This window comes from Helianthus annuus, chromosome 17 (genome assembly GCF_002127325.2).
Source record: "Helianthus annuus cultivar XRQ/B chromosome 17, HanXRQr2.0-SUNRISE, whole genome shotgun sequence".
NCBI classification, from domain to species: domain Eukaryota; kingdom Viridiplantae; phylum Streptophyta; class Magnoliopsida; order Asterales; family Asteraceae; genus Helianthus; species Helianthus annuus.
The window spans coordinates 57,151,758-57,174,910 of NC_035449.2; the positions used below are offsets into that span (position 1 = coordinate 57,151,758).

At 35.7% G+C, this 23,153-nt stretch overlaps 6 protein-coding genes and 1 non-coding gene across 7 annotated transcripts; 4 read left to right on the top strand and 3 right to left on the bottom strand.

The window, feature by feature from the left end:
• Positions 1-2,015: 2,015 nt before the first annotated feature.
• Positions 2,016-4,955, top strand: LOC110921423 (uncharacterized protein At4g22758). The gene is made up of 3 exons (XM_022165746.2): positions 2,016-2,515; positions 4,211-4,418; positions 4,569-4,955. The coding sequence occupies exons 1-3, from the start codon at positions 2,189-2,191 to the stop codon at positions 4,802-4,804; spliced, it is 771 nt and encodes a 256-aa protein (XP_022021438.1). The 5' UTR covers positions 2,016-2,188; the 3' UTR covers positions 4,805-4,955.
• Positions 4,956-5,407: 452 nt separating this feature from the next.
• On the top strand, positions 5,408-7,411 carry LOC110921424 (uncharacterized protein At4g22758). Its single transcript, XM_022165747.2, has 3 exons — positions 5,408-5,841; positions 6,634-6,841; positions 6,999-7,411. The coding sequence occupies exons 1-3, from the start codon at positions 5,530-5,532 to the stop codon at positions 7,241-7,243; spliced, it is 765 nt and encodes a 254-aa protein (XP_022021439.1). The 5' UTR covers positions 5,408-5,529; the 3' UTR covers positions 7,244-7,411.
• A 2,467-nt stretch (positions 7,412-9,878) lies between these two features.
• LOC110920824 (ATP-dependent Clp protease proteolytic subunit-related protein 2, chloroplastic) lies at positions 9,879-12,686 on the top strand. Its single transcript, XM_022165024.2, has 9 exons — positions 9,879-10,012; positions 10,117-10,160; positions 10,232-10,304; positions 11,364-11,481; positions 11,566-11,703; positions 11,789-11,905; positions 11,992-12,060; positions 12,161-12,256; positions 12,426-12,686. Exons 1-9 carry the CDS (start codon positions 9,954-9,956, stop codon positions 12,561-12,563), a joined length of 852 nt encoding a protein of 283 aa, XP_022020716.1. The 5' UTR covers positions 9,879-9,953; the 3' UTR covers positions 12,564-12,686.
• On the bottom strand, positions 12,601-13,411 carry LOC110920825 (miraculin-like). Its single transcript, XM_022165025.2, has one exon. The coding sequence runs from the start codon at positions 13,307-13,309 to the stop codon at positions 12,695-12,697; it is 615 nt and encodes a 204-aa protein (XP_022020717.1). The 5' UTR covers positions 13,310-13,411; the 3' UTR covers positions 12,601-12,694.
• Positions 13,412-13,449: 38 nt separating this feature from the next.
• LOC110920826 (miraculin) lies at positions 13,450-14,408 on the bottom strand. The gene has a single exon (XM_022165026.2). It carries the CDS (start codon positions 14,219-14,221, stop codon positions 13,625-13,627), a length of 597 nt encoding a protein of 198 aa, XP_022020718.1. The 5' UTR covers positions 14,222-14,408; the 3' UTR covers positions 13,450-13,624.
• Positions 14,409-19,394: 4,986 nt separating this feature from the next.
• On the bottom strand, positions 19,395-19,500 carry LOC118489562. The gene has a single exon (XR_004887583.1). It is a non-coding gene; the product is annotated as a small nucleolar RNA R71 (small nucleolar RNA).
• A 1,118-nt stretch (positions 19,501-20,618) lies between these two features.
• Positions 20,619-21,461, top strand: LOC110924247. Its single transcript, XM_022168277.1, has one exon. It carries the CDS (start codon positions 20,619-20,621, stop codon positions 21,459-21,461), a length of 843 nt encoding a protein of 280 aa, XP_022023969.1.
• The last annotated feature ends 1,692 nt before the right edge of the window (positions 21,462-23,153 follow it).

Consider the following 23,153-nt stretch of genomic DNA (forward strand, 5'->3'; position numbering starts at 1 on the left):
TATTGTATTCTTCCTACTAGTTACCACATCATTGTGTCCTAAATTAAAATACCCAAAAACACCTTTGGCAATGGGAATTACAATGATTATCATATAACACTAGGATTTTGACCCGCCGCGCGTTGCGGCGGCGTCAAAAGTTAAAGTAACTCGTATTTATACTTTATATTTAACCCGACTCTTTACTGAAAAAAATTACGTCGCCGTCGAATGAAAACGTATTATATCTGACCCAACTCGCTTTACTGTTTACGAACGTACATAAAATAAGTATGAGAAAAAAGTTTATGTTAAAACGTGAATTTAAGATGACAGGTACGTTAAAACTGCGATACGCAACACTACGTCGGTGGCACCTTAGTTGTTTATAGCGGACGACACATTATGTGATGCGTTGACCATATAAAACACGTGTTTGATGTATCCGATCAAACTCAGTGTAACCTATATAAGCATTGTGGTTACAATGTACAATGATGACAATAACGTGTGATGCCCGCACGTGACATTACACGTTTTTTACTTTGTTACACACAGTCCTTTCGTGACATTAACGTCATTATGTATATATAAGGTATGGCTCGATCCTTGTGGTGTAAAGTTGTAACAATATTTTAGACAATCGTTTAAAGTCGTAAAAGTTACATAGATAAAAAATAGTATAATAATGTGTGGCGCTATGGTCTAAAGTCGTAAAAGCAATTCAAATAAAATGAGACGTCAAGTTATTAAGTAGAAAAAGTTGGTGGATCAAAGTTGTCAATTACCAAAAGTTAAAAGTGAATGTCTAACTTACTTAGTTTGAAAGTGTGAAATGAAAGAATTAAAAGTATAAGGGGTTAGAAAGTAAAAGTATTGGAGTTAGAATTCTAATATATGAAAATTGAAAGGAGATAAATGTTTAGAGGCTAAATGTGTATTTATGTAAAAGTTAAGAACTTAAAAGACAAAAATCCACGGACTTTGCCTTTTAAGATGTTATAAAATTTAGTTAACAAAATAGAGGTGTCAAAATGGAAAATGTCACATAGAAGGGACCAAAAAGAAAATGTGTTACAAAATATAAGGGGTCAAAAAGGAAATAACACTGATGCAGCAAATGAGGCAGAACATTAAGGGGTGAAAGTGATTCTTTTACAAAGTTTAGGGGTGTGTTTAGGTCGATGGCAAAAACCACCGACCTTTGTTTTTAAGATATGGGTAATATTTTAGTGCAATTAAAGTATGCTTCATGTGCAACACGAGCTAACAAAGGATCTATGATATGCTCAGTGCTCATCGTTGAGACTTGAGTCAAAGGAAAGTCACTCAACACCTACCTCTTTTAACTTTTTGACTTGATTCTACTTAAGATTATATGTTATCCTTCACTCAGTACCTCTTTTTATGTTAAAAAGGTTAAGGGGAGAGAGAAAAAGTGAGAGAGATAGAGCACGCCCTAATATCAACGAGACTAGTGGTGGCAGAATGTTCCCCGCTCCTTTCACGTCACCTCCCCACTCCCCACTCCCCTCCCCTAGGGTATAACACATAGCCTAGGTGGCATTAGATGTCGATTTCTATTTAAGTGGTGTGGATTCAAGCCTTACACAATGGACAATAGGCGGATTTTATGAGTAAATATTGGGGGGGGGTCTGCTGTTAAAAAAAGTACAAATATATGTGACGCTAGAGGTTTTGTTTTGTTTTTTTTTTTTATATTGTTACCCAGATCATGTGTTGTGGTGGTGTGGTTTTGGCATTAAGCCACACCACATGAACACCAGGCCTAAGAACACTACTCTCGGAGGAACACGAAGGGGGTGATCTTCGCACGGATGAGAACGATGTGGTTTGACATTTTTTCAAATATAAAACAACATATAACCCAATACAATAAATTCATCTCAACCTATCAATACATTTCACATTTTATCTTTTCACTTTTTGAATGTGAAATGTATATCTTTCGCCACTTAATAAACACTCTTTTTCACATTCAACTATTAAAAGAACAATTGGAATTAAAAAAAAAATGAACAAAGAAAAAGGGAAATTAATATTCTAAAGGCAAACATGCTTTACAAGCCTACCAACAGACAATTAGTGCGTTGCCTCTTCCTTAAGCAAATATCATAAACTATACACATACACACTCCATCTCAATTCCCGCATCTTTCAACGCCTTAACCACAAATATCATTAATCAATGTCACAGAAGCCTGCCCGTAGAACAATTCTGGTCAATCGGAGAATCAAACCTCCTCATCCGTCTTCATCCGCTCATAAACTTCACCGAAAAGTTGTTGTTAGTCGATCGTCAAACAAGAAATCTAAATTCATCAAGCGATGCAACTCCGAGCCTACCTTGTTGACATCCCGAATCTCTATAGCTGACGTTGGTGCTGGTGTTGGAGATGATCAGCGGTATATAACTCCGCCAGGTGACAGTAGCCTGCTGTTTATGAGTCGGATTTCAACGAATATATACTCGTCGTCTCCAGAGTTGCTGCCTAATTCGCCTGATCAAATTGAGGTAAACTAAATCATTTCATTAATTTTCGTTTGTTTGATGTAATGAGTGTTTTATGTCTTAATTATCTGCTTGTTCAGTTGCCTACATTTAAAAATTTTAAAATGTTTATTTAACTGATCAGAACGACTGTTGTGAACCAGAACTTCCGGCTTTGTTTTTGTTCTCTACCGTCAATAACTAAAGAGTCTAAATCATGGTTTTCTGTTAAAAGTGGTCAAAGGGTCAATGAAGCCACTTAACCCCTTTGTTCCGCCAACAAAAGTTACGAAAATTGATATTGATTTATAGATAAAACTCGATTTTATTATATATTTGTTTATCTTTAGATTGTTTGAGGAAGTTTTCATAGTTTATTGTCAATTTTAGAACTTGTTTTGATTATAGGTGAATAAGAGGTTTGAACACTTTTTATACGTACTATGTTTCTCAGAGTTCGTAATGAGTTGACAAACATGTATTGATTTTTCAACATAAACATTAATTTCTTCCACCAATTCACCTAGAACAAAACAAGTTTAAAAAACTGACTAGAAACCATGATAACATCTCAAAACCATATAAAAATAAATCAATAAAACTCCATATTGGTTATTGATAAATCGGATTATTTTTCCCTTACACACTAGCCTGGGTTCTTGTATATGATGAAACGTCGCTGTTTCAGTGGAAACATATTTTATCGCTACATTACATAGATCAAAATTAGTGGCTTTTATAAACGACGTATTTCCTCAAACATCACTTTTTTGTATTACTTTTTGCCGACCATAAATGGGACTTCATGGCTTGTTAATAGTTAACGCGCAAAAAAACGACTTTTTTTTATATATTCAATTGGAAAATTTATTTTAAATGAAATTATATTAAGATAGAAGGTAAACGGGCAACAAGCTACGCCGCTATCCCTTTTTGAATAGCAAAACTAATGTGTTTGGGGTTGAGTTTTGAAAATAGATTATGCGTTTTGAATGATCAGAATCAGATAATTAGCTGTAACAAAACGTGTTGCAGAAAGATAGTGTTTGGATTTGATTATGTTGTTTGATATCACAATAATCAGATAATCAACAATTTGAGTGTTTGGCAAATATATATATTTAAAAAAAAAATAAGTGAAATGACAAAAAATCAGTTTTTGGATTATCACGTTTTCCTGCAGTAAGGGGTGACCTACTTTTGGATTATCACATTTTGATCTCTACAAAACGTAAAAAATCAGTTTTTATTAATTTTTTACCAAACACTCTAAATAGATTTTTTTTGCGATTTCAAAACACAATAATAAAAAAATCAAGCAATCCCAAACACCCACTTAACTACTGATTTAGAAAAACACAAACAACTTGGTTTTTACAGTTTTGACGGTTTAACAGTTTTAGACAAAAATGTATCTATTTTTTTAAAAGTTTGTATTAAACTTTAAAAAGATAACGATTATTCATGAATATAATATATATACACAATGTCAAATCTCTAAAATGAAATATATCTAAATAAGAAATGTTAAGTGGCTTTTTTTAATTTATAAAGCTAATTCTAAGTTTCAAACCATAAAACATTAAACCGTTAAAACGTAAAACTGTTAATTTATGGCAGGTTCTGTTTATTGGGTGTAATAAAGAAATAAACACCACAAGCAAACCCGAGCATGGTCTTCACTATAAGCACTTGTTTTACATGTTTCTAGTCTCGCAGGGCTACAACAAAGAAGCAAAAGTTGCGATCAAGGTAACAGTCGAGGGAAGCGTTGGACCAATCCGAGCTTTGGTAAAGTTGGGCTCGAGTGTTGACGAGACAATAAAGCTTGTTATGAAAAAATACAACGCGGAAAGGAGGTCCCCTCGACTTGTTCAAGATGACATGACTTCCTTTGAGTTACACCACTCAAACTTTAGTCTTCAATGTAAGTATACTATCTTACTCCAGGCAAAGTCAACTAGTTCAACATGTATATGCACCAAAGTAACAAATCTTATGTACAAGCTAGGAAAATAAACATTAACTCTTTTTATATTTTAATGATTTGTGTTCTAAATTCGTTTTTTTGACATAGGTTTGGATAAATCAAATATGATTGGCGAGATTGGGAGTAGAAGTTTCCATATGCGTAAAAGTGTCAACAACAATGGAGATATGTGCTCTAACACCTCTATTGTTGTAGCTGAGGCAGATGAGACTCCATATACATGTTCAAATATTTTTTTTACAAGTTTTATACATGAAGGATTAAGAAAAATGATACAAAGAATGAGTAAGATTCAAAGGTTGTTGGGTTGTTTTGGTGGGTGAATTTGAAGCCGTGCCTTAAAACAATGATATGAAGACAAATATATGTACATACATAGTATATAAACATTGGACAATTGGTAATTTGGTATACATACAATTGATGTATAATGAATTATATTTTGTTAACCAATACATACATTTTCTATTCAAAGGTTGATGATTCATGTTAATAGCAGAAAGGATTATATAAGGTAAAGTATGTTATCATGGCAATGGGATTTACAATTACCATACTTTAGTGCAATTAAAGTATGCTTCATGGCAACACGAGCTAACAAAGGACCTATGATGTGCTCAGCGCTCGTCGTTAAGACTTGAGTCACTAGACACCCACCCCTTTATTTTTTGTTAGTTGATTCCGCTTAAGATTATGTGTTATAGTACTTATCTCTCACTGTTACCCTAACTTCACATCAACATATCCTTCCGTCTCTCATCTCTATGTTATACTTGCTCATCCCTCACCATTCACCCCTTTTTTATATTTTTTTAAACAACTAAATACATAGAGAGAGAGATAAAATAACAATTGGAATAATAAAAAAAAAAGAATAAGAAAATGGATAATGGATAATAAGGCAGACATGATTTACGAGACTACCAACAGACTATTAGTGAATAAGTGCCTTGCCTCTTCCTTAAGCAAACAGACCTCCCTTTAAAACCTATGTCTATATCTATATCTACGCATCTTTTCACGCGAACGCAACTAATTCCGTTAATCTATGTCACAGAACCCTGTCCGTCCAACAATTCCGGTCAATCGGAGAATCAAACCTCCTCATCCATCACCGTCTACTCACAGACTTCACCGTGTTCGTCGATCGTCGAACAAAAAACCGAAATTTATCAAGCGATACAACTCCGAGCCTACTTTATTGACCGCTGGAATTCCTATCGACAGTCCTGGTGTCGGGGATGATAATCCGGATTTGACTCCGCCAGGTGATAATTGGCTGCTGTTTCAGAGTCGGATTTCAACGAAAATATTCTCGTCTTCTCCAGAGTTGCTGCCTTATTCGCCTGAAAAAAATGTGGTAACACAAAAATCAATTCACTAATCTTCAAATTGTTTGATGTAGGATACCCGGTTGTGTTACAAATTTACAATGTCGATTGAAGTGATCAGAACGATTTTGTTTTCGATCGAGAATGAAAAATAAGAAAATTGATTTTGATATCGATCTTGATTAGTGGATAAAACTTCATATTAGCCATTGATAAATTGAATAGTGTATAGTAATTTCTTGATCCTTAAGACTCGCTTCGCCTTTAGTAGATTCGAAAGGGAGTTAAGACGCAACTTGTCGCTTGTTTACATGCCACTTGTTTGTAATTGGTTATTTTGGCGTATCAACTTATGTGTGTAGACTATTATACATTTACCCACAGAAGTCTGTGTTCTTGGGTGTGATGGTAACGTCGTCGACTTGTCGTGTCAATGGCAACAAATTTTATTGTTACATTGCATAGATTGATTGATTGCCATAAAAATATAACAAGGTAATCAAAATTGGTGGCTCTTATTGTATTACTTTTTGCCGACCCAAAAATGGGACTTGGGTCATCTCATCTTCATGACTAGTGATGACTTGTTAATAGTTAACCCCCCCCCCCCCCCCCACACACACACACACCAAGAAAACGACATTCCAACAACCTAATTTATATTGGTTCTCTTGATTTCTAGTAATTTCTATAAAAAAAAATTAGATCGATGTAGTAACTACGGTTTTAGGAAAGAGGAAAAAAAAACTGATTCGGTTGATTTTCATGGTTTCACGGTCTTTCACTATAAGCATTTGTTTTACATGTTTCTAGTATCGCAGGGCTACAACAAAGAAGCAAAAGTCGCAATCAAGGTAACGGTTGAGGGAAGCGTTGGACCAATCCGAGCTCTGGTAAAGTTGGGTTCGAGTGTTGACGAGACAATAAAGCTTGTCATGAAAAAATACAACAAGGAGAGGAGGTCCCCTCGACTTGATCAAGATGACTTGACTTCCTTTGAGTTACACCACTCAAACTTTAGTCTTCAGTGTAAGTCTACTATCTTACCCCAGTTAAAGTCACTATTACAACATGTTTATGCACCAAAGTAACAACTCTTTATGTTCAAGGAAAATAAGCATCAACTATATTTATATTTTAATGATTTGTGTTCTAATCTATTTATTATTATTTAAATTTGACATAGGTTTGGATAAATCAAATATTATCGGAGAGATTGGGAGTAGAAGTTTCTATTTGCGTAAGAGTGTCAACAATGGACATATGTGTTCTAACTCCTCCATTGGTTCGATGATTGTTGTGGCTGAGTCAAACGACGCTCCATATACATGTTCGAATATTTTCTGTATAGGTTTTATACATGAAGGATTAAAAAAACTTATAAAAAAAACACGTAAGATTCGGAGGTTCCTTGGTTGTTTTGGTGGGTGATTTTGAAGGCTTCCCTTAGACAATCATCGCAGAGACAAGTATATGTACATACGAGTGTATAAAGATTGCTATGCGTATAGTTGATGAATATTTTACACAAATGTATAATGAGTTAGTTGTTAAGTGTGATTGTTTATACTATGTTAAATACATACGTGCATTTTTCTATGTAGAGATTTTAAGCTACAAGAGTTAGTTGTTAAGTGTGATTGTTTATACTATGTTAAATACATACGTGCATTTTTCTATGTAGAGATTTTAAGCTACAAGAATCTTACCACATCATTTGTCCTAAACTAAAATACCATAAAACAATGACCCAGTTCGATTCGTGCCCCCAGGCCCCCCACCATTTAGTTTTGGCGATACCTGTTGATGATGAGAGACTAGGCGAATAGGAGGCGATCGCTAGTTCGATCCTTGAACTGAGCGGGTCTTACCTAACCGCACTGTCGTGCCTTCGGGCGAATGTTCACTGGCTTCGCCCCTAGGTGAGGGTTTTCTTTGGTTCGGATGCGAGTGTATCCCGATGTGATGAATTTCGCCAGTAGTCCATTTGGAGAATTCGTTGGCCGTTAAAAAAAAGAGGTTTGTAAAATCCGCTACGGATATATGAGTGTTTTAATATACAAGTTTTCATAATCTAGGACAACTTATCTTTAGTCCATTATGGCTTTGTGTGTTATGTTATGCTACTTATAATACAAACTAGGTTTATCACCCTAGCCGCGTTGCGGCGAATTTAGTATGTGTTTACATGTGTTTTGAAATCACTATTAGCGCATTGCACACGGAACCACTAACAAAAATAAAAAGAAAATTGTAAAAAACCGTAAAAAATAATCGAAAGAAAATCAGTCAAAAAAGTTGTATGTTAATGATGTTCGTATGAAACCCGTGGTCAGAGATAAGCAAATAATACTGGGTACCGGTACCGAATTTCCCGAACCGAAGGATCCTAAGTACCAATTCGGTACCGACTTTTGGTGTTCCTAGTACCGGTTCGCTACCGAATTTTATCTTCATATACCGGTACCGTAACTGGTATTTTTGGTATCGGTTGCCACCGAGCTCATCCCTACCCCTGAAACTAAAAAAAGAAATCACTAAAAGTTGAAGAAAATCAACAAGAAAAAGTTGTACGATACCGTTGTTGTTTGTACGGCACCCGTGATCAAGGATGAGCAAATGGTACCGTGTAGCAGTACCGAATTTCCCGAACTAAAAGATTTTCAAACTCAATCTGGTACCTACTTTTGGCGTTTTCTGTATCAGGCTGGTGCCGATTTTTACCTTCATGTACCGATAATGAACCGGACCGTACCCGTATTTTCGATACCAGTATTGATTGATACCAAGTTATCCAACTTAAAAAAGAAAGAAAATAATATATAGTAATTATTATATTAGTATATTATTATAATATATTTAAATCACTGTTCATTTCATCTTGGTTATTAATATTAATTAATATTAATATTAAATATTAATATTAATATTAATATTAATATTAATATTAATATTAATATATAGTAATAATAATACGTACGTTTTAAATAGTCACTAAGCTTTTAATTTGGTGTCATATTCATAAGTTTAGTCAATATGTTTGTATAATAACGTGATTCGTTTTATAGAATTCTAGAAACTATTATTTTGTTTTGTTTTTTTTTTTTTTTTTTTTTTTTTTTTTGAGTTGCATCTATTGGTTTAATGACTACAAGTTAATACATATTTTTAAGCATGCGGATGTATTAAGCGAGCAGAACGCACAAGGATACAAGATGAGCATAAGGCTAGAGGGTATGGTGATGGTCCTCCAAGGGAGGATGATCCGCCACGTAGGCGCCGCGTCATAGTCCTCCCAAGGATGATCCATCCCACTAAACTAGAGGGTATGGAAGGATGGTCCTAGATGATGTTACCCCACAAAACTATGTACAAGTAGGAATGCCTAATGTACAAATCACTAACACAAACAAACAAAGGGGCCCCACCATATTGCATCGTCCTGGCCGTCGAGAAGAAGACGGAGAGGACGCGACGTTGGGGGGGCAGCATGGAGGTAGGATCGGCGACGGTAGGGGACGGTCCAAAGCCGATTCCCATACCGTATAGCCTAAAAAAACTTACTTTGGCAATTTAACAAACATGTTAGAGCATTCACACCCCATCCCTTATCGTCATTCTTAACCCCATTCTTGAATTTGTGGGAAAATAGTAAAAAACATAGAAAACACATGTACCCCATCCCTCATTCCCATCCCCCGTATTATGGGAAACCAACCAAGTCACCTAAATTTGGTTCCAACTTTTGATCCCCGTATCCTTTTTATTAACTTTTTTATGGGTGTGTGTGAGTAAAAGGAAAAGAAAAAATAATAAAAAGAAGAATATAAAAGTGTTATTTAAATGATATATATATGTGAGGAATGAGATGTAGAATGTTTCTAAAATGTGATATACTAATTTAAAAAAATGTATTTTTAATTAAATTATATGGTTATGATTAAAGATATCTCATAACTATCGCTTATGAAATAAGTAAAGGTAAAAACCGAACCAAGAACCAAACCACGATTTACAACACCTACTATTAACTTTTCTTAAAATGAGTTCCGGTGCAACGCTTAGTGTTCAATTCTTATCCGACCCGACCCGTAAAAAATCCCCATTTAACATAATCTTTCTCTTACGTTTGCAACAAACAATGGCGCTCAATTCCATCACCTGTTCTTCATATCTACACCCTGCTCAGTCTTCTACCAGGTCATAATCTCTCACATCAACACTTAATCCCTTCAATTCAATTCAATTAATAAACAAAAAAAAAACGATTTCAGTTAACCCGTATTTTGTTGTTTGATTAACAGTTGCGGTGACAAGGTTTTCGTCGGATTAAGGCTTCAATCTCCTAGTCAGATTTCTCATTTACTTCCTCATATCTTCATTCTTTTCTGGTTTTCTAACCCTTTTGTTTTCCATCAGATTCTTATGGATTCGCTAGACCTAATTTGAGTGCTCAATTGTTTAAGAAGATTCATAAAAGTATTGAACCTAGGTATGCTGCAGTAAAACGAAAATTGAAATATAATCATGAAAGAATTTAGTTATTCCTTTATTTTCATTATTATTATTATTATGATGAATTCATGATATTGAATCTATGTGTGTGTATTAGGAGGAGGATGATACTGATACATTATATGTTCCTGTTATACATTTTTACCATTTTTTGTGTTATTAGTAACTTGCTATTATATGTTACCTATTATACATGCAGTTAATATATCCGAGATGTATTTGTTATCGGTCCCTTGGTGAGATATCGGTGCAAAATATCGGTTGGAATATTGGTACCGATATTGACTGATAACAATTCATTCATTCTCGGGCATAGCTGTTCACGAAACGTGGCGTGGGACATCTGTCGGCGGCGGGTTAATTCCGAGCGAGAGGTCAAACCAATCCCATTCATCCTGGTCTGATCCTGACCGAACCCGCAAAAAAAGATAAATAGATCAAGTTTTTCTTGCCGGGAGAGTTGCGTCGGAGACATCTTTATCTGAAGAGGAGGCTTCGTCGTCCGGCTCCTCGTTCAGGAAGAGAACAAACAGGAGAAGTTTTTGCTTTTTACGCCCCATTTCCCTCTATCCGAAGTAGCAGATGCAATTCCCACATCCGCTCGAGCTTCCTATAGCAACATCGAAATTGAATATCCCAGGTTCAGCTTGGACCGATGTATCATTGATTTTCCTGATATCAGTACCTTTCTTCTTAGTTCTACCATTCGTCTTTCTTCTTCTTGCTGCTATTAGTGTTTCAAGTCTTAATTGTTAATTGTTAGTGTTTTAAGTCTCAATCTGTTCCTACTTGCTACAATTGTTAGTGTTATGCAAGTTGTAAAAGGCTAATTTGTTAATGGTAGGAGAGTACACTGGATTGTTAGTGTTAAATTGCTATATATATAAATTCAACATGATATTAAAATTACCGATATCCCACCACGATTACCAATATCTCAAATATCGGTGCTTGACCGATATCTGATTTTTTTACCGCATTAACTGCTTAATCTACCATAAAACTTGAGTTTCTGTATTGCTTAATGTATGTTCAGGACTGGCATTAAGCCGGCACGAGGGCGTATTACAATGATGCCGATAGGGACACCTAGAGTACCATATAGGGTTCCTGGTGAAGGAACCTGGCAATGGGTTGATCTGTGGAATGCCCTCGTAAGTTTGTGATATTTTGATTCTTGAAACGCCCATAAATTAACTGATATTTACACTCTCTGTATATAATGGATGTTGCTGTAGTATCGTGAACGGGTTATCTTTATTGGGCAAAACATAGATGAAGAATTCAGTAACCAACTACTGGCAACAATGTTGTACCTTGACAGCGTTGACAATTCCAAAAGAATGTATATGTACATTAACGGCCCTGGTGGTGATGTGAGTTCTTAACTTCTTTCTCACCATAATAGTCACGTTGGAGGATGTAGAAAATTCTTTTTAAAATGTTATGTTCCTTTTGAAGCTTACTCCAAGCATGGCTATTTATGACACGATGCAAAGCTTGCAAAGTCCGATCGGCACCCACTGTGTGGGTTATGCTTATAATCTTGCTGGCTTTCTTCTTGCAGCTGGAGAAAAGGTAATTTCGTTTTCATTTTCGACAACAACATTGCATAGAGATGGTTAGTTTTTATCTATGTTCTTAACTATCTTGGGATATTAAAGGGTCAACGATTTGCAATGCCTCTTTCGAGAGTTGCTTTAGAGTCGCCAGCTGGAGCTGCTCGTGGTCAGGTTGGAACATATCATACTGCCAAGAAAGTTTTGCCGTCAATACATAACAATTAACGTATGCTCGACTTTTGTGTTTTTTCTACCAAATGATGTTGTACAGGCTGATGATATTCAAAATGAAGCGAACGAGCTTTTAAGGATCAGAGATTATCTTTTCAAGGAGTTGGCTGAAAAGACAGGTCAACCCGTGGAGCAGGTATGCTATAAATTTCTTTCACTAAAACATTTTAAGTGCGTATATGTTTTACTGTTCATAATCATAACAAAACTTATTATTACGACTTCAAGTCGCTATAATCAAATTATGAGTTTCATGTTTCACAATATCTTTGGCTTGACCTTATCCCATTAACCGTAATGTGCAGGTTCACAAGGATTTAAGCCGGATTAAACGGTTCAATGCTCAGGAAGCTTTGGATTATGGACTCATTGACCGAATCGTTAGACCTCCTCGTATAAAAGCTGATGCACCACGGAAAGAAGCAGGTACAGGTCTTGGTTAACATACCTGGCATTGTACCCATTTCAAAACTTTTTTTTATTATTTGTAAACATTGGAAGTATTATGCAACTGTCAACAACTTTATTTAAGCATGAATAGAACAGAACATCAAGTTTCTTTGTTACACTTTATTTAGTAAAACAAATAACCGAAATAACGGTAAAAGGTTACGTAAAAAGGAACATCACTGAGTGCCAAACGTCTAATCCCGTTATCATCTGAAAATATTCTAACATCCCTGCATATAACCTTGCAGTAGTTGCAGACGGTAGGGCAGAAGACAAGTTTATAACCGTCATCGGTTTTCTCGATTTTAAACCAGTTATCAATTGTTTCTCGTCCCGGGTTTCCTTCTACACCACCCACCATAACAAAATATTGTTTCATAACTTCATCGTATCTCAGCTTCCACACGTTTGACTCGTTACAACTGGTCCGACCCAAGAATTTGATGTTAACATCAGTGGAAAGGCGAATGACGCTTTTCTTGGGGTTGACTGGGGTGAAAGTCAACGGGAGGCCGTTTAAGTGGGTTGAGAGTTGGGTAACTCCAAGTGGGCAAGTTTTGTTTGGACTGGTTGGCCCCAGTGCAATTCCGCCACCTCTAGCCACTGGCATAATGTAGTAGCTGATCCCTGACCGGAGGTTTTTTCGGGTGACATCGAGTACTGAATCTGGAGCTGAGTTGGCTGCCAAGACAAAGAGGATGAATGAAAATGAGAGTAAGATTATTATTGACCTCCTCATTTGAGAAATAGTTTGGGGATGAAAAGTTGCTATTTATATATGGTAAATAAGTAGATAACATATATTTATTATTTGGATCTGGGTTTCCATATAAATTATCTTTCCATATATCATGTTTGGAAGTCAACGGTCAATTGGTCAAAGCCACTTTATTATCTGCCAGCAAGATTTAAAGTTTGGTGAGAAACAATGAGTAGATCTTGTTTGATTACAAAAACATAGATACTTATTCAAACATTGCTAAAACAAACAACATCGTTGTTCTTTACATGTATTTATTTATTAAAGCATCGATAGAACGACAAGACGGATCGATCAATAGAAGTTGAAAAACAAAGGATCACCACTGAGTACCAAATTTCCATGATATGTTCCAATATCCTTGCACATAACCTTACAGGAGCTGCAGACACTCGGGCAGTAAACAAACTTATAAACTTCTCTGTTATAATCATCTACAGCTTTCTCAATCTTGAACCAGTTGTTCAATGTTTCGGGTCCCGGGTTCCCTTCAACACCTCCCATCATCACAACATATTGTTTAGTCGCTTTATAGTATTGCAACTTCCATACATTTGACTCGTGGCAACGGGTCACCGGACCCGAGAATTTTATGTTAACATCTGTGGAAAGACGGATCACGCCCATTTTAGGATCAACTGGAGTGATAATAAGTGTCTGGCCCTCCCCTTCGGTTTGGTAGTATTCTACAGCGCCAGCTGGACAAGTCTTGTTGCCCACTGGTGCTCGTAAGATGCTGCTGTCAAAACCATCTATGCTTGTCGGGGTGGCGTAGTATTCAACCCCTGAGCGAAGGGGTTTTCCGCCAGCATCCAGCACAGGACCGGGAGCTGAATTGGCCTTGAAGATGCACAGGAAGAATGCAAGTGAGAAGAAGATGATTGTTTTCATTGTTGAAAAATTGATGATGAATGATGTAGATTGTGTGTGTATGGAGATTTTTATAGATGGTGGGGAGTTGTAAATTCAAAAACCTGATGAACATGAATGTTGTTGGTTTAGAGTTTTGGTAGTTTTCAAAAGGAAAAATAAACAGGTGAATTTGGATGTAGATTATGACTTCTAATGGACTAGTGAGACGAGCATTTTGAAATTTGTTTTTTAATGAAAAATCATCGCCGCCATCTCATCTCTACCTACTAGTTAGCACTAAAACTTTTAGAGATAATTGGCAAATTTGTCCCTAAGGTTTGGGTGTGCTTACCAATTTCATCAAAAACAGCTTTTTTGTATCATATTGTTCATCACTTTTGTGATTTTTTGTCATTTTCATCCAAACGTTTAACTTTTTTGCTAAAATCATCCCTGAGATTTGGGATTTTTTGCCATTTTCATCCAAATATTTGATAGAAAATATAAAGCAAATTAGACATTTGGATGAAAATGGCAAAAAATCTCAAAAGTGAAGGACAATATTGTACAAAAAAGTTGTTTTTGGATGAAACTGGCAAACACGCGCAAACCTCGGGGACGATTTTGGCAATTTACTCTAGATTTTGATAACCCTAACTAACTGATTAATAACACTCCCAATTTGTATCACAACACCCTCAACTTTCAACTTATTTTTCTTTGTCACTCTCAAACCCAGATGCCACGTCACTAAACAAATACCACATCAGATGCCACGTAAGCAAAAAAGTCACATCGTATACCACATAAAATGACGCTTTATCAAAAAGGGCTACGTCAGCAAAAACAACTGCCACGGCAAATGCCACATCAACAAAAAAAACTAATTAAGTTAACGTTCAGTTAGTTTAAGAGTTCCAGATGAAAATAAGTTGAAAGTTAAAACTATTGTAGTACAAATTAAAAGTTAGAAGTGCTATTGATCAACTTATGAAAGTTGGATTATTTAAATCCAATATCCTTTGAATAAAAAAAATGCTAAACAATCAATTGGAAAAAGGGCATGGATAATAGTTTTATTGGATTACTAACAAACATTTCATCGATGGATGTTACCAACTTTTTATAAATAAATTGTATTTTATTACTGATTTATTAAAGATGTAACATATATGTTTTTTTTTTTTTTTTTTTTTTTTTTTTTTTTTTTTTTTTTTTTTTGGCTCTAGGTTATGGGCTAGTATAAGCAGCCCTTTTGAGATATGATTTTTTATTATCTACTTAGCTAATTCATGGCAAAAACAAGCCATCATTCATCATTCGTTTTTTTGATCATTAACTTACGTTTGTTCGGTATTATGTTTGAATTCTTTGATTTTTTTTGGATGTTTGGATATTTGAATTATAAAGTTTTTGTTCATATCTTTCGATTTTTTTTGTGTTTGGCAATGAAAATAGGAAATATATCACACACATCAACATTTGGTATTGTCAAATTTTCTTTCGGACATGTTAACGAACACTTGGTATGCAAAGAGTCTAACTATGGATATTAGACATTATCATGAAACATAAACAATCCATGAAGCTTAATTAACTTGCAAATTTAATAATTATCATAAAACATAAACAATTATATATAACAAAGGTATTTGCAGGTCGTTAAAATGAATTCAAAGTAGGCTTCACAATTGACAATGAATAACAATTAAAGGAATTCAAACATAGAAAAAAATAATGTAATAGAATTCATACCTTTAGTTTGAATTGAAATTAAGGACCCCGTTGCTTAATTCCTAAATGTCATACATGATACACCCTAGTTTAATAATTCATTGATCGTTCATATGGTTTCTTTGTACAGTGGCTTCAACTAATGGGTTTTGAACATGAAACACATATAGGGTCGGGTATTATACTTTGGACCGAGATACCCGATATGACAAATAACCGGAACCCACCCTATATTTAGGGTATGAAAATCGGGTATGATATCACGGTCGAGTCGGTTCTCGGGTCGGGTCGGCTCGGGTAATAACAAATGCTCACCCCTAAGTGAGAAGCCTTACTGCAAGTTCTGTAAAAAGGACAGACCCAAGTAGAAAGAATGTCCATCATCTAAGGAGTGGCTAAGTAAGAAACGTAATAATCTCTTCATGATATTTGTTCCCTTTAATTTTAATGTTCCAATTAACACATGTTGGTTTAATTTTAGTTCTATGGTTCACGTTACTAATTCTACTCAGGGATTCCTTACAATCAGAAAGCCAGGAAGAAACTAAGGTAGTGTTTGGTACGAAGGAATAGAAGGTGGAATGGAATAGATCATTCTATTGGAATGAAAAGAAACATGTTTGGTTATCAAGTGGTAATGGAATGGAGCATTACACAAGGAATGTAAACCTTCCAACTATAATAATTTTCATTCTTTGGTAAGGTGGTGTTTTTTTATCATTCCTTCAAGGAATGGAAATATATACTATTATTATTATTATTATTATTATTATTATTATTATTATTATTATTATCAATATTTTTATTATTTTCTTTACCATTATTATTATTATTATTATTATTATTATTTTTATTATTATTATTATTTGCAGCGGTTGTAATAAAACCGTGTTAAGTAATAGCAATACTATACCATTTTCAGCGACCTCCAACACCGGAAAAGATCGTAAAAACAAAATAAATAAAAAACGGGAAAAAAATAGCGCCGAGCGAAAAACAAACATAAAATCTTCGAATCACGCACGCACGTTGCTGAGAAATTAAACCGAAACGTAAAACATAGAAAAAAATAACTAAGTCCATCCAGAACCGCGTGTTGGATGAACTTGTCAAACGCAGAAAAATAGATGTGACGCGACGGGCCAGTCAAATGGGAAAAAATATACGAAAAAATGTTGAACCTCACGTGCACGTTGCGGTGCGTTAACTCACAAAATTTAGAACGAAACGAAAATTTGGGAAAGATGAAAAGTATGGTGGACCAAAATTGAAAATAAAAAAGACTTGGGATTAAATTGGAAAAGATGAAAAACTTTGGGTTAAAATTAAAAAACAAAAGGTCTAAATTGCAAAATTGAAGTTATTTATTAATTTTAAATAAAGATAAGAATAAAAATAAGTAATATCTATATATTGGTTATTAATTAATCTTCTATACTATGTAATAAAAGAAACCACTTTTAGGACACTTGTCATGATATTAGAGCATCTCTTATAGATAATTATTATTTTAATTTATTATTTTCTAATTAATTATAGATAACCCTCCTACTAAATATTATTTAGTTAAATATCTCATGGATAATTATTATTTAGTTTAATTTTCTTCTCATTTATAATATTATTTAGAGTAAATTAAGATTTTGGCCCATGTGTTTATATCACTTTGATGTGTTATGGTTGGATGGTCTAATTTGTCATGATTTTGTATGTGTTCACTTGGAATTATGCTTGGAATATGGTAACTTTGTGTGTATTTTGGTTGTGTAGGTTTGCAGCAAAGATATCATGATTTGTTGGAGCTTTACATGTACACAAGGATGGAAACAAAGCAAAGACAAGCATAGACTTTAGAGAGGCCGTAGCCCTACTCTCCTGGGCGTAGCCCTACTCCTGCAAACGAACAAAAACGGTTCCAGACGGTTTTTGATGTTTTTCTATGAAGTTTTGACCAAGGAACTCGACATTCAACACAAGGGGGTGCCAAGGGACGACCAAGGAAGAAGAATCTTGAGTGACAAAGCCTTTCTATCATCCTAATCATGTCTTTCACTTCCGAATTCCACACTTCATCATCATTTTACACCATCATGAGTAGCTAAATCATTCATGGTTGCATCAAGGTCTAGGGTTTGATCTCATTTAGTATTCAATCTGAATTGTAAGTACATTTGACATGGATTTGCTTTGATTTGTTAAGTACTTGACATTTTCTTTGTGATTTCATGTGTTTATCATGTTTCAATGTTGAACAATTTACTATTTTGAACACTTCACAACATTGTTTCTTCTATTTTGAACAAGGTGTTTTGATTGATAGCGTCGGATAGTGTTTTGATAATTGATAATAACCTCATCGTACAACATAAAGTATTCGGTCTAGAATCGTTAAAAGAGTTGTTGTTTGATTGAAGAGTCCATTGATTATCCAATGTGTGAATGTGGTAAACTTCACTATGTCTATGTAGTGATTAATGTGCTATTGAATTAGATTGTTTATTGAATGTGCAACCCAATCCTTGGTGTGACCATCTCCTAATTACTTGTGATAAAATCAATCAATTTAGGTTTTACTTTTGCGAATTACTTAAACTAAACAACTCAATCAAAGAATCAAGTTTACGTTATGTTCATGAATCAATTGAGTATAAACACTAACCAAAAGCTCTTCGTGGTTCGACACCCTACTTGCCCTAACTAAATTAAGGTATTTAGGAAAACAATTCTCTCTATCTTTGATCGGTTCATCGACGCCGATCAAATTTTGGCGCCGTTGCCGGGGAGTTTCTGCGCTTGGTGTTTTATTTTAGTTGATTTGTTTTAATTTTCTGTTTAAAAATTCCAAAATCCAAAAACATCATAAAGATTGCTACTTTTTATTCACGGTTACGCGAGGTGTGTTGATTGTGCAGGTAATAGGTTTGATGGATGCATACTAGATTATCTGGAAGATCATCACCGTTAGTATTTGAACCGGAGATAGAAAGATTAGCAAGACATAACCGAGTTGTCCATAGAGCAAGCTTGACTTCAAGCCCAATTTCTTCATACATTTCTGATTCGGAAGGAAGTGATACCGAAAGCACAAATATGGCAGGTGGCGAAGGTGACCCACCACTACCCGGAGTAGACACTCATTTCAGGCCGACGATCTTTAGAAACCCATCTCCAATTGTTACACCGGTTTTAAATGGGAGAGTATTTGAAATCCGGCCTCAGTACTTGGCTATTTTACCAACCTTTAGGGGAGTTGCATCAGACGAGCCTTACACACATTTGAATGACTATGCAGCAATATGTAGCACCATTGGGAAACAAGGCTTTACATCCGACGAGGTAAAATTACGTCTTTTTCAATTTTCACTCAAAGATAGAGCTAAACAATGGTTTTCAACTTTACCATCCGATAGTATTCGAACATGGGATGAAATGCAAAGAACTTTTCTTGAGGAATACTATCCGATGAGTAAAACTAGTGAAGCTCGAAATGCTATCAAATCTTTTAGTCAACATGTTGGGGAAACATTTCATGAAGCCTTCAAACGTTTTAATGAGATGCTTAGAATGTGTCCTCATCATGACATCCCTAAATGGGATTTGGTCAAAATTTTTTATGATGGTTTAGTTACCGAGGATCAAAAAGTTGTCTTTGCATGTAGCGGTGGAACCTTTTTGACTCATGATGAGAATTATGAATGGAACTTTTTAGAAACTTTAAGTAAAGGTTTAAAAACTCAAGCTTCTGCTGATCGAAGTGTTAAACCACACCAAATTAAAGTTGTAAATGACCAACCTAGTAATGAAAGGTTTGATGCATTAGAAAAGAAAATTGATATGATTTTCCAAAAGTTGGGAAAGGATGTTTCTCTTGTTTCGCAGGTACAAGAGTTATGTGAATATGTGGAGATATGGGGCATGTTGCTTTTGATTGCCCTATGAATTTTGGAAGTAGTGAAGAAGTTAATCAAGTACATGGGGAAAGGAATATGAATTCTAACACGTATCATCCCGGATTGCGGAATCATCCAAATTTCCGATATGGCAACCCCGCTAATCAAATGAATCCTAACTTTCAAGGATCAAGTCAACAAGGTGGACAACAACAATTTCAGCCCCGTCAACAAAACTTTCAAGGTAACCATCAAAGGGGGCAATTCAATCAAGGCGGGTACCAACAAGGAATACCTCAGCAACAAGGGTACTCAAGAAATTACCAACAAAGTCAAAGTCAATATCAAAATCAAGGCCAAGCAAGTTCATCACAAGGAAATGCAAACAATGAAGGTTCAACCAAGTTAGATGAGATTTTAGGAATCTTGAAAGGGGTGGTGCAAGAACAAGAAGTTCAAGGTAAGACCGTAGGATCTCTAACCCAACAAGTTGGTCAACTAGCGGAAGAAGTAGCTATAAGACGACCAGAAAGCTTCCAAGTGACACAACAATCAATCCACAACATCAAGGATCATCATCAAAGAGCAACAAAAATGCACACATCAATGAGGTATGTATCCTTAGAAGTGGTAAGTCTTATAAGAACAACGATGAATTTTCACCACAACTTGTTGAAGGTATAGTGGAGGATGTTAGTGATGAACCTGAAAGTGATCATGAAATTGATTCAAACTCCACTAATGTCCAACCCAACAAAATTTCTGAAAGCTTAACAAACCAAAATGTTTTGAACAAAGAATCAATTTAGGCAATGGATAAGGGCATGGAGGCTAATACCGTCCCATATCCCTCTGCTTTAGTAAGTTCATCAGAAACATCATCTTTTGGGAAAAGGGGGCCCCAAGCTGAAGAAATGTGGGAAACTTTTCGTCAAGTGAAAATAAATTTGCCTTTAATTGATGCAATTTGTCAAATCCCATCCTATGCAAAATTTTTGAAAGATTTATGTACTCAGAAAAGACAACATAAATTACCAAAGAAACTTGATTTGACAGCTAATGTAAGTGCAATTTTATCAAATTCTCTCCCACAAAAACTTAAGGATCCCGGGGCACCCCTCATCTCCATCCAAGTGGGTGATGTTGGCATTGAACGAGCACTATTAGATTTGGGAGCAAGTGTTAGTATTCTCCCGGGGAGTTTATATGACCAACATGACTTTGGTCCACTTAAGCAAACTGACATTACTGTGGTAATGGCTGATTTATCACCTAAACTCCCTAGAGGAATGCTACATGATGTAATTGTGAGAATTCAAGACTTTTATTATCCCGTCGATTTCTTAGTGCTTGATTCTACATCAAAACACATAGATAAACAAGCTAATGTGATTCTGGGAAGACCTTTCTTGGCTACAGCCAATGCTCAAGTTGGTTGTAGGGATGGGACAGTGGACCTCACTTTTGGGAATAGGAAATTGAGATTAAATGTGTTTGCTAATGTTACTAACCCATCTGTTGAAAGTGATTGTTTTGTAGCGGATGTCATTGATGGTTGTGTCCAAACTTACACTTCATGTGTAGAGGAGGATAACAGCACCAAAGAAAATAATTTTTTTATGACAGGGATGCTTTGGAAGAAATTAGAAGCATGATGGATGAGGAATGCCCGGAAGCAGTTATGGCAATTGAAGATGGGAGGCCACCATGGACCTTGCAAGTAGAAAGCCTTCCTGAGCATATTGATTCAAAGCTCAAGCCATCTCTTGAAGAATCACCAAAGGTAGAGTTAAAAGAGTTGCCTAAACACTTGAAGTATGCATTTTTTGGCGAAGGGCAAACTTTACCGGTGATTATTGCTTCAAACTTGCATCCCGAGCAAGAACATGCATTAGTGGAAGTATTGTCAAAGCACAAATCGGCTATGGGATGGACCATAGCTGATTTGAAAGGAATTTCACCCTCTATAGTGATGCATAAGATCATCACTGATCCAAATACCAAACCAAGTCGGGATGCTCAAAGGCGACTCAACCCAAATATGCGTGAAGTTGTTAAAAAAGAAGTTCTTAAATGGTTAGATGCGGGTATAATCTACCCAATCTCTGATAGCACATGGGTTAGTCCAACTCAAAACGTTCCAAAGAAATCAGGTATTCAAGTTGTTAAAAGTGAGGATGGTGAGCAAATCGTCACTCGGCCCGTAACCGGGTGGCGTATTTGCATTGACTATAGAAAATTGAATGCAGCAACATCTAAAGATCACTTCCCACTTCCATTCATTGATCAAATTGTTGAGAAGCTATCAGGTCAGAAATTCTATTGCTTTTTGGATGGCTATTCCGGGTATAACCAAATAGCGATTCACCCGGAAGATCAACAAAAGACTACATTCACATGCCCGTACGGCACTTTCGCATTCAGGCGAATGCCGTTCGGTTTGTATAATGCCCCCGCCACATTCCAACGATGTATGATGAGCATATTCTCCGATATGGTGGGGGAGTCTTTAGAGATTTTTATGGATGATTTTTCGATATTTGGTCATACTTTTGAGACTTGTCTTGGTGAATTAGAAAAGGTTTTAAAAAGATGCACCGAGACAAACCTTGTGTTGAGTTGGGAGAAGAGCCATTTCATGGTTCAAGAGGGAATTGTATTAGGTCATGTGATATCTCAAAGAGGAATCGAGGTAGACCGGGCCAAGATACAAGTCATCTCTACTCTTCCCCCACCAACAAATGTGAAGTGCGTACGATCATTATTAGGACATGCGGGTTTTTATAGACGATTCATCAAAGACTTTAGTGCAATTTCAAAACCGTTATGTAATTTATTGCAAAAAGATGCACCATTTGTTTTTGATGAAGCATGTCTTAAGTCCTTCAATGCATTAAAACAACACCTAGTTGAAGCTCCCATTTTGCAATCGCTCGATTGGTCCTTGCCTTTTGAAATCATGTGTGACGCGAGTGACCATGCAATTGGAGCTGTCCTAGGGCAACGAGTGAATAAAAAGCCCGTTGCAATCTATTATGCTAGTAAAACCCTTTCTGATGCCCAACTTAATTACACAACCACCGAAAAGGAATTACTAGCTGTTGTTTATGCTTTGGATAAGTTTCGATCGTACATTTGGGGTAGCAAGGTGATTATATTTTCTGACCATAGTGCAATTCGTTATCTAATGGAAAAGAAAGATGCCAAACCGAGATTGATTAGGTGGGTGCTATTGTTGCAAGAATTTGACTTTGAAGTCAAGGACAAGAAAGGCTGTGATAATGTTGTTGCTGATCATTTGTCAAGAATCCCTGAAATCAAGGATGAAGATACAAGAGAAATCAATG

What these genes read in the sequence shown, in the direction of transcription:
- LOC110921423 (XM_022165746.2), top strand. Translation starts at nt 2,189, where the DNA reads ATGTCACAGAAGCCTGCCCGTAGAACAATTCTGGTCAATCGGAGAATC. An exon ending in ATTCGCCTGATCAAATTGAG is followed by an intron (nt 2,516 to 4,210) that starts GTAAACTAAATC and finishes CTAGTCTCGCAG; the next exon opens with GGCTACAACAAAGAAGCAAA. An exon ending in CTCAAACTTTAGTCTTCAAT is followed by an intron (nt 4,419 to 4,568) that starts GTAAGTATACTA and finishes TTTTTGACATAG; the next exon opens with GTTTGGATAAATCAAATATG.
- LOC110921424 (XM_022165747.2), top strand. Translation starts at nt 5,530, where the DNA reads ATGTCACAGAACCCTGTCCGTCCAACAATTCCGGTCAATCGGAGAATC. An exon ending in ATTCGCCTGAAAAAAATGTG is followed by an intron (nt 5,842 to 6,633) that starts GTAACACAAAAA and finishes CTAGTATCGCAG; the next exon opens with GGCTACAACAAAGAAGCAAA. An exon ending in CTCAAACTTTAGTCTTCAGT is followed by an intron (nt 6,842 to 6,998) that starts GTAAGTCTACTA and finishes AATTTGACATAG; the next exon opens with GTTTGGATAAATCAAATATT.
- LOC110920824 (XM_022165024.2), top strand. Translation starts at nt 9,954, where the DNA reads ATGGCGCTCAATTCCATCACCTGTTCTTCATATCTACACCCTGCTCAG. An exon ending in TTAACGGCCCTGGTGGTGAT is followed by an intron (nt 11,704 to 11,788) that starts GTGAGTTCTTAA and finishes TTCCTTTTGAAG; the next exon opens with CTTACTCCAAGCATGGCTAT. An exon ending in CTGGAGCTGCTCGTGGTCAG is followed by an intron (nt 12,061 to 12,160) that starts GTTGGAACATAT and finishes GATGTTGTACAG; the next exon opens with GCTGATGATATTCAAAATGA.
- LOC110920825 (XM_022165025.2), bottom strand. Translation starts at nt 13,309, where the DNA reads ATGAGGAGGTCAATAATAATCTTACTCTCATTTTCATTCATCCTCTTT.
- LOC110920826 (XM_022165026.2), bottom strand. Translation starts at nt 14,221, where the DNA reads ATGAAAACAATCATCTTCTTCTCACTTGCATTCTTCCTGTGCATCTTC.
- LOC110924247 (XM_022168277.1), top strand. Translation starts at nt 20,619, where the DNA reads ATGGATAAGGGCATGGAGGCTAATACCGTCCCATATCCCTCTGCTTTA.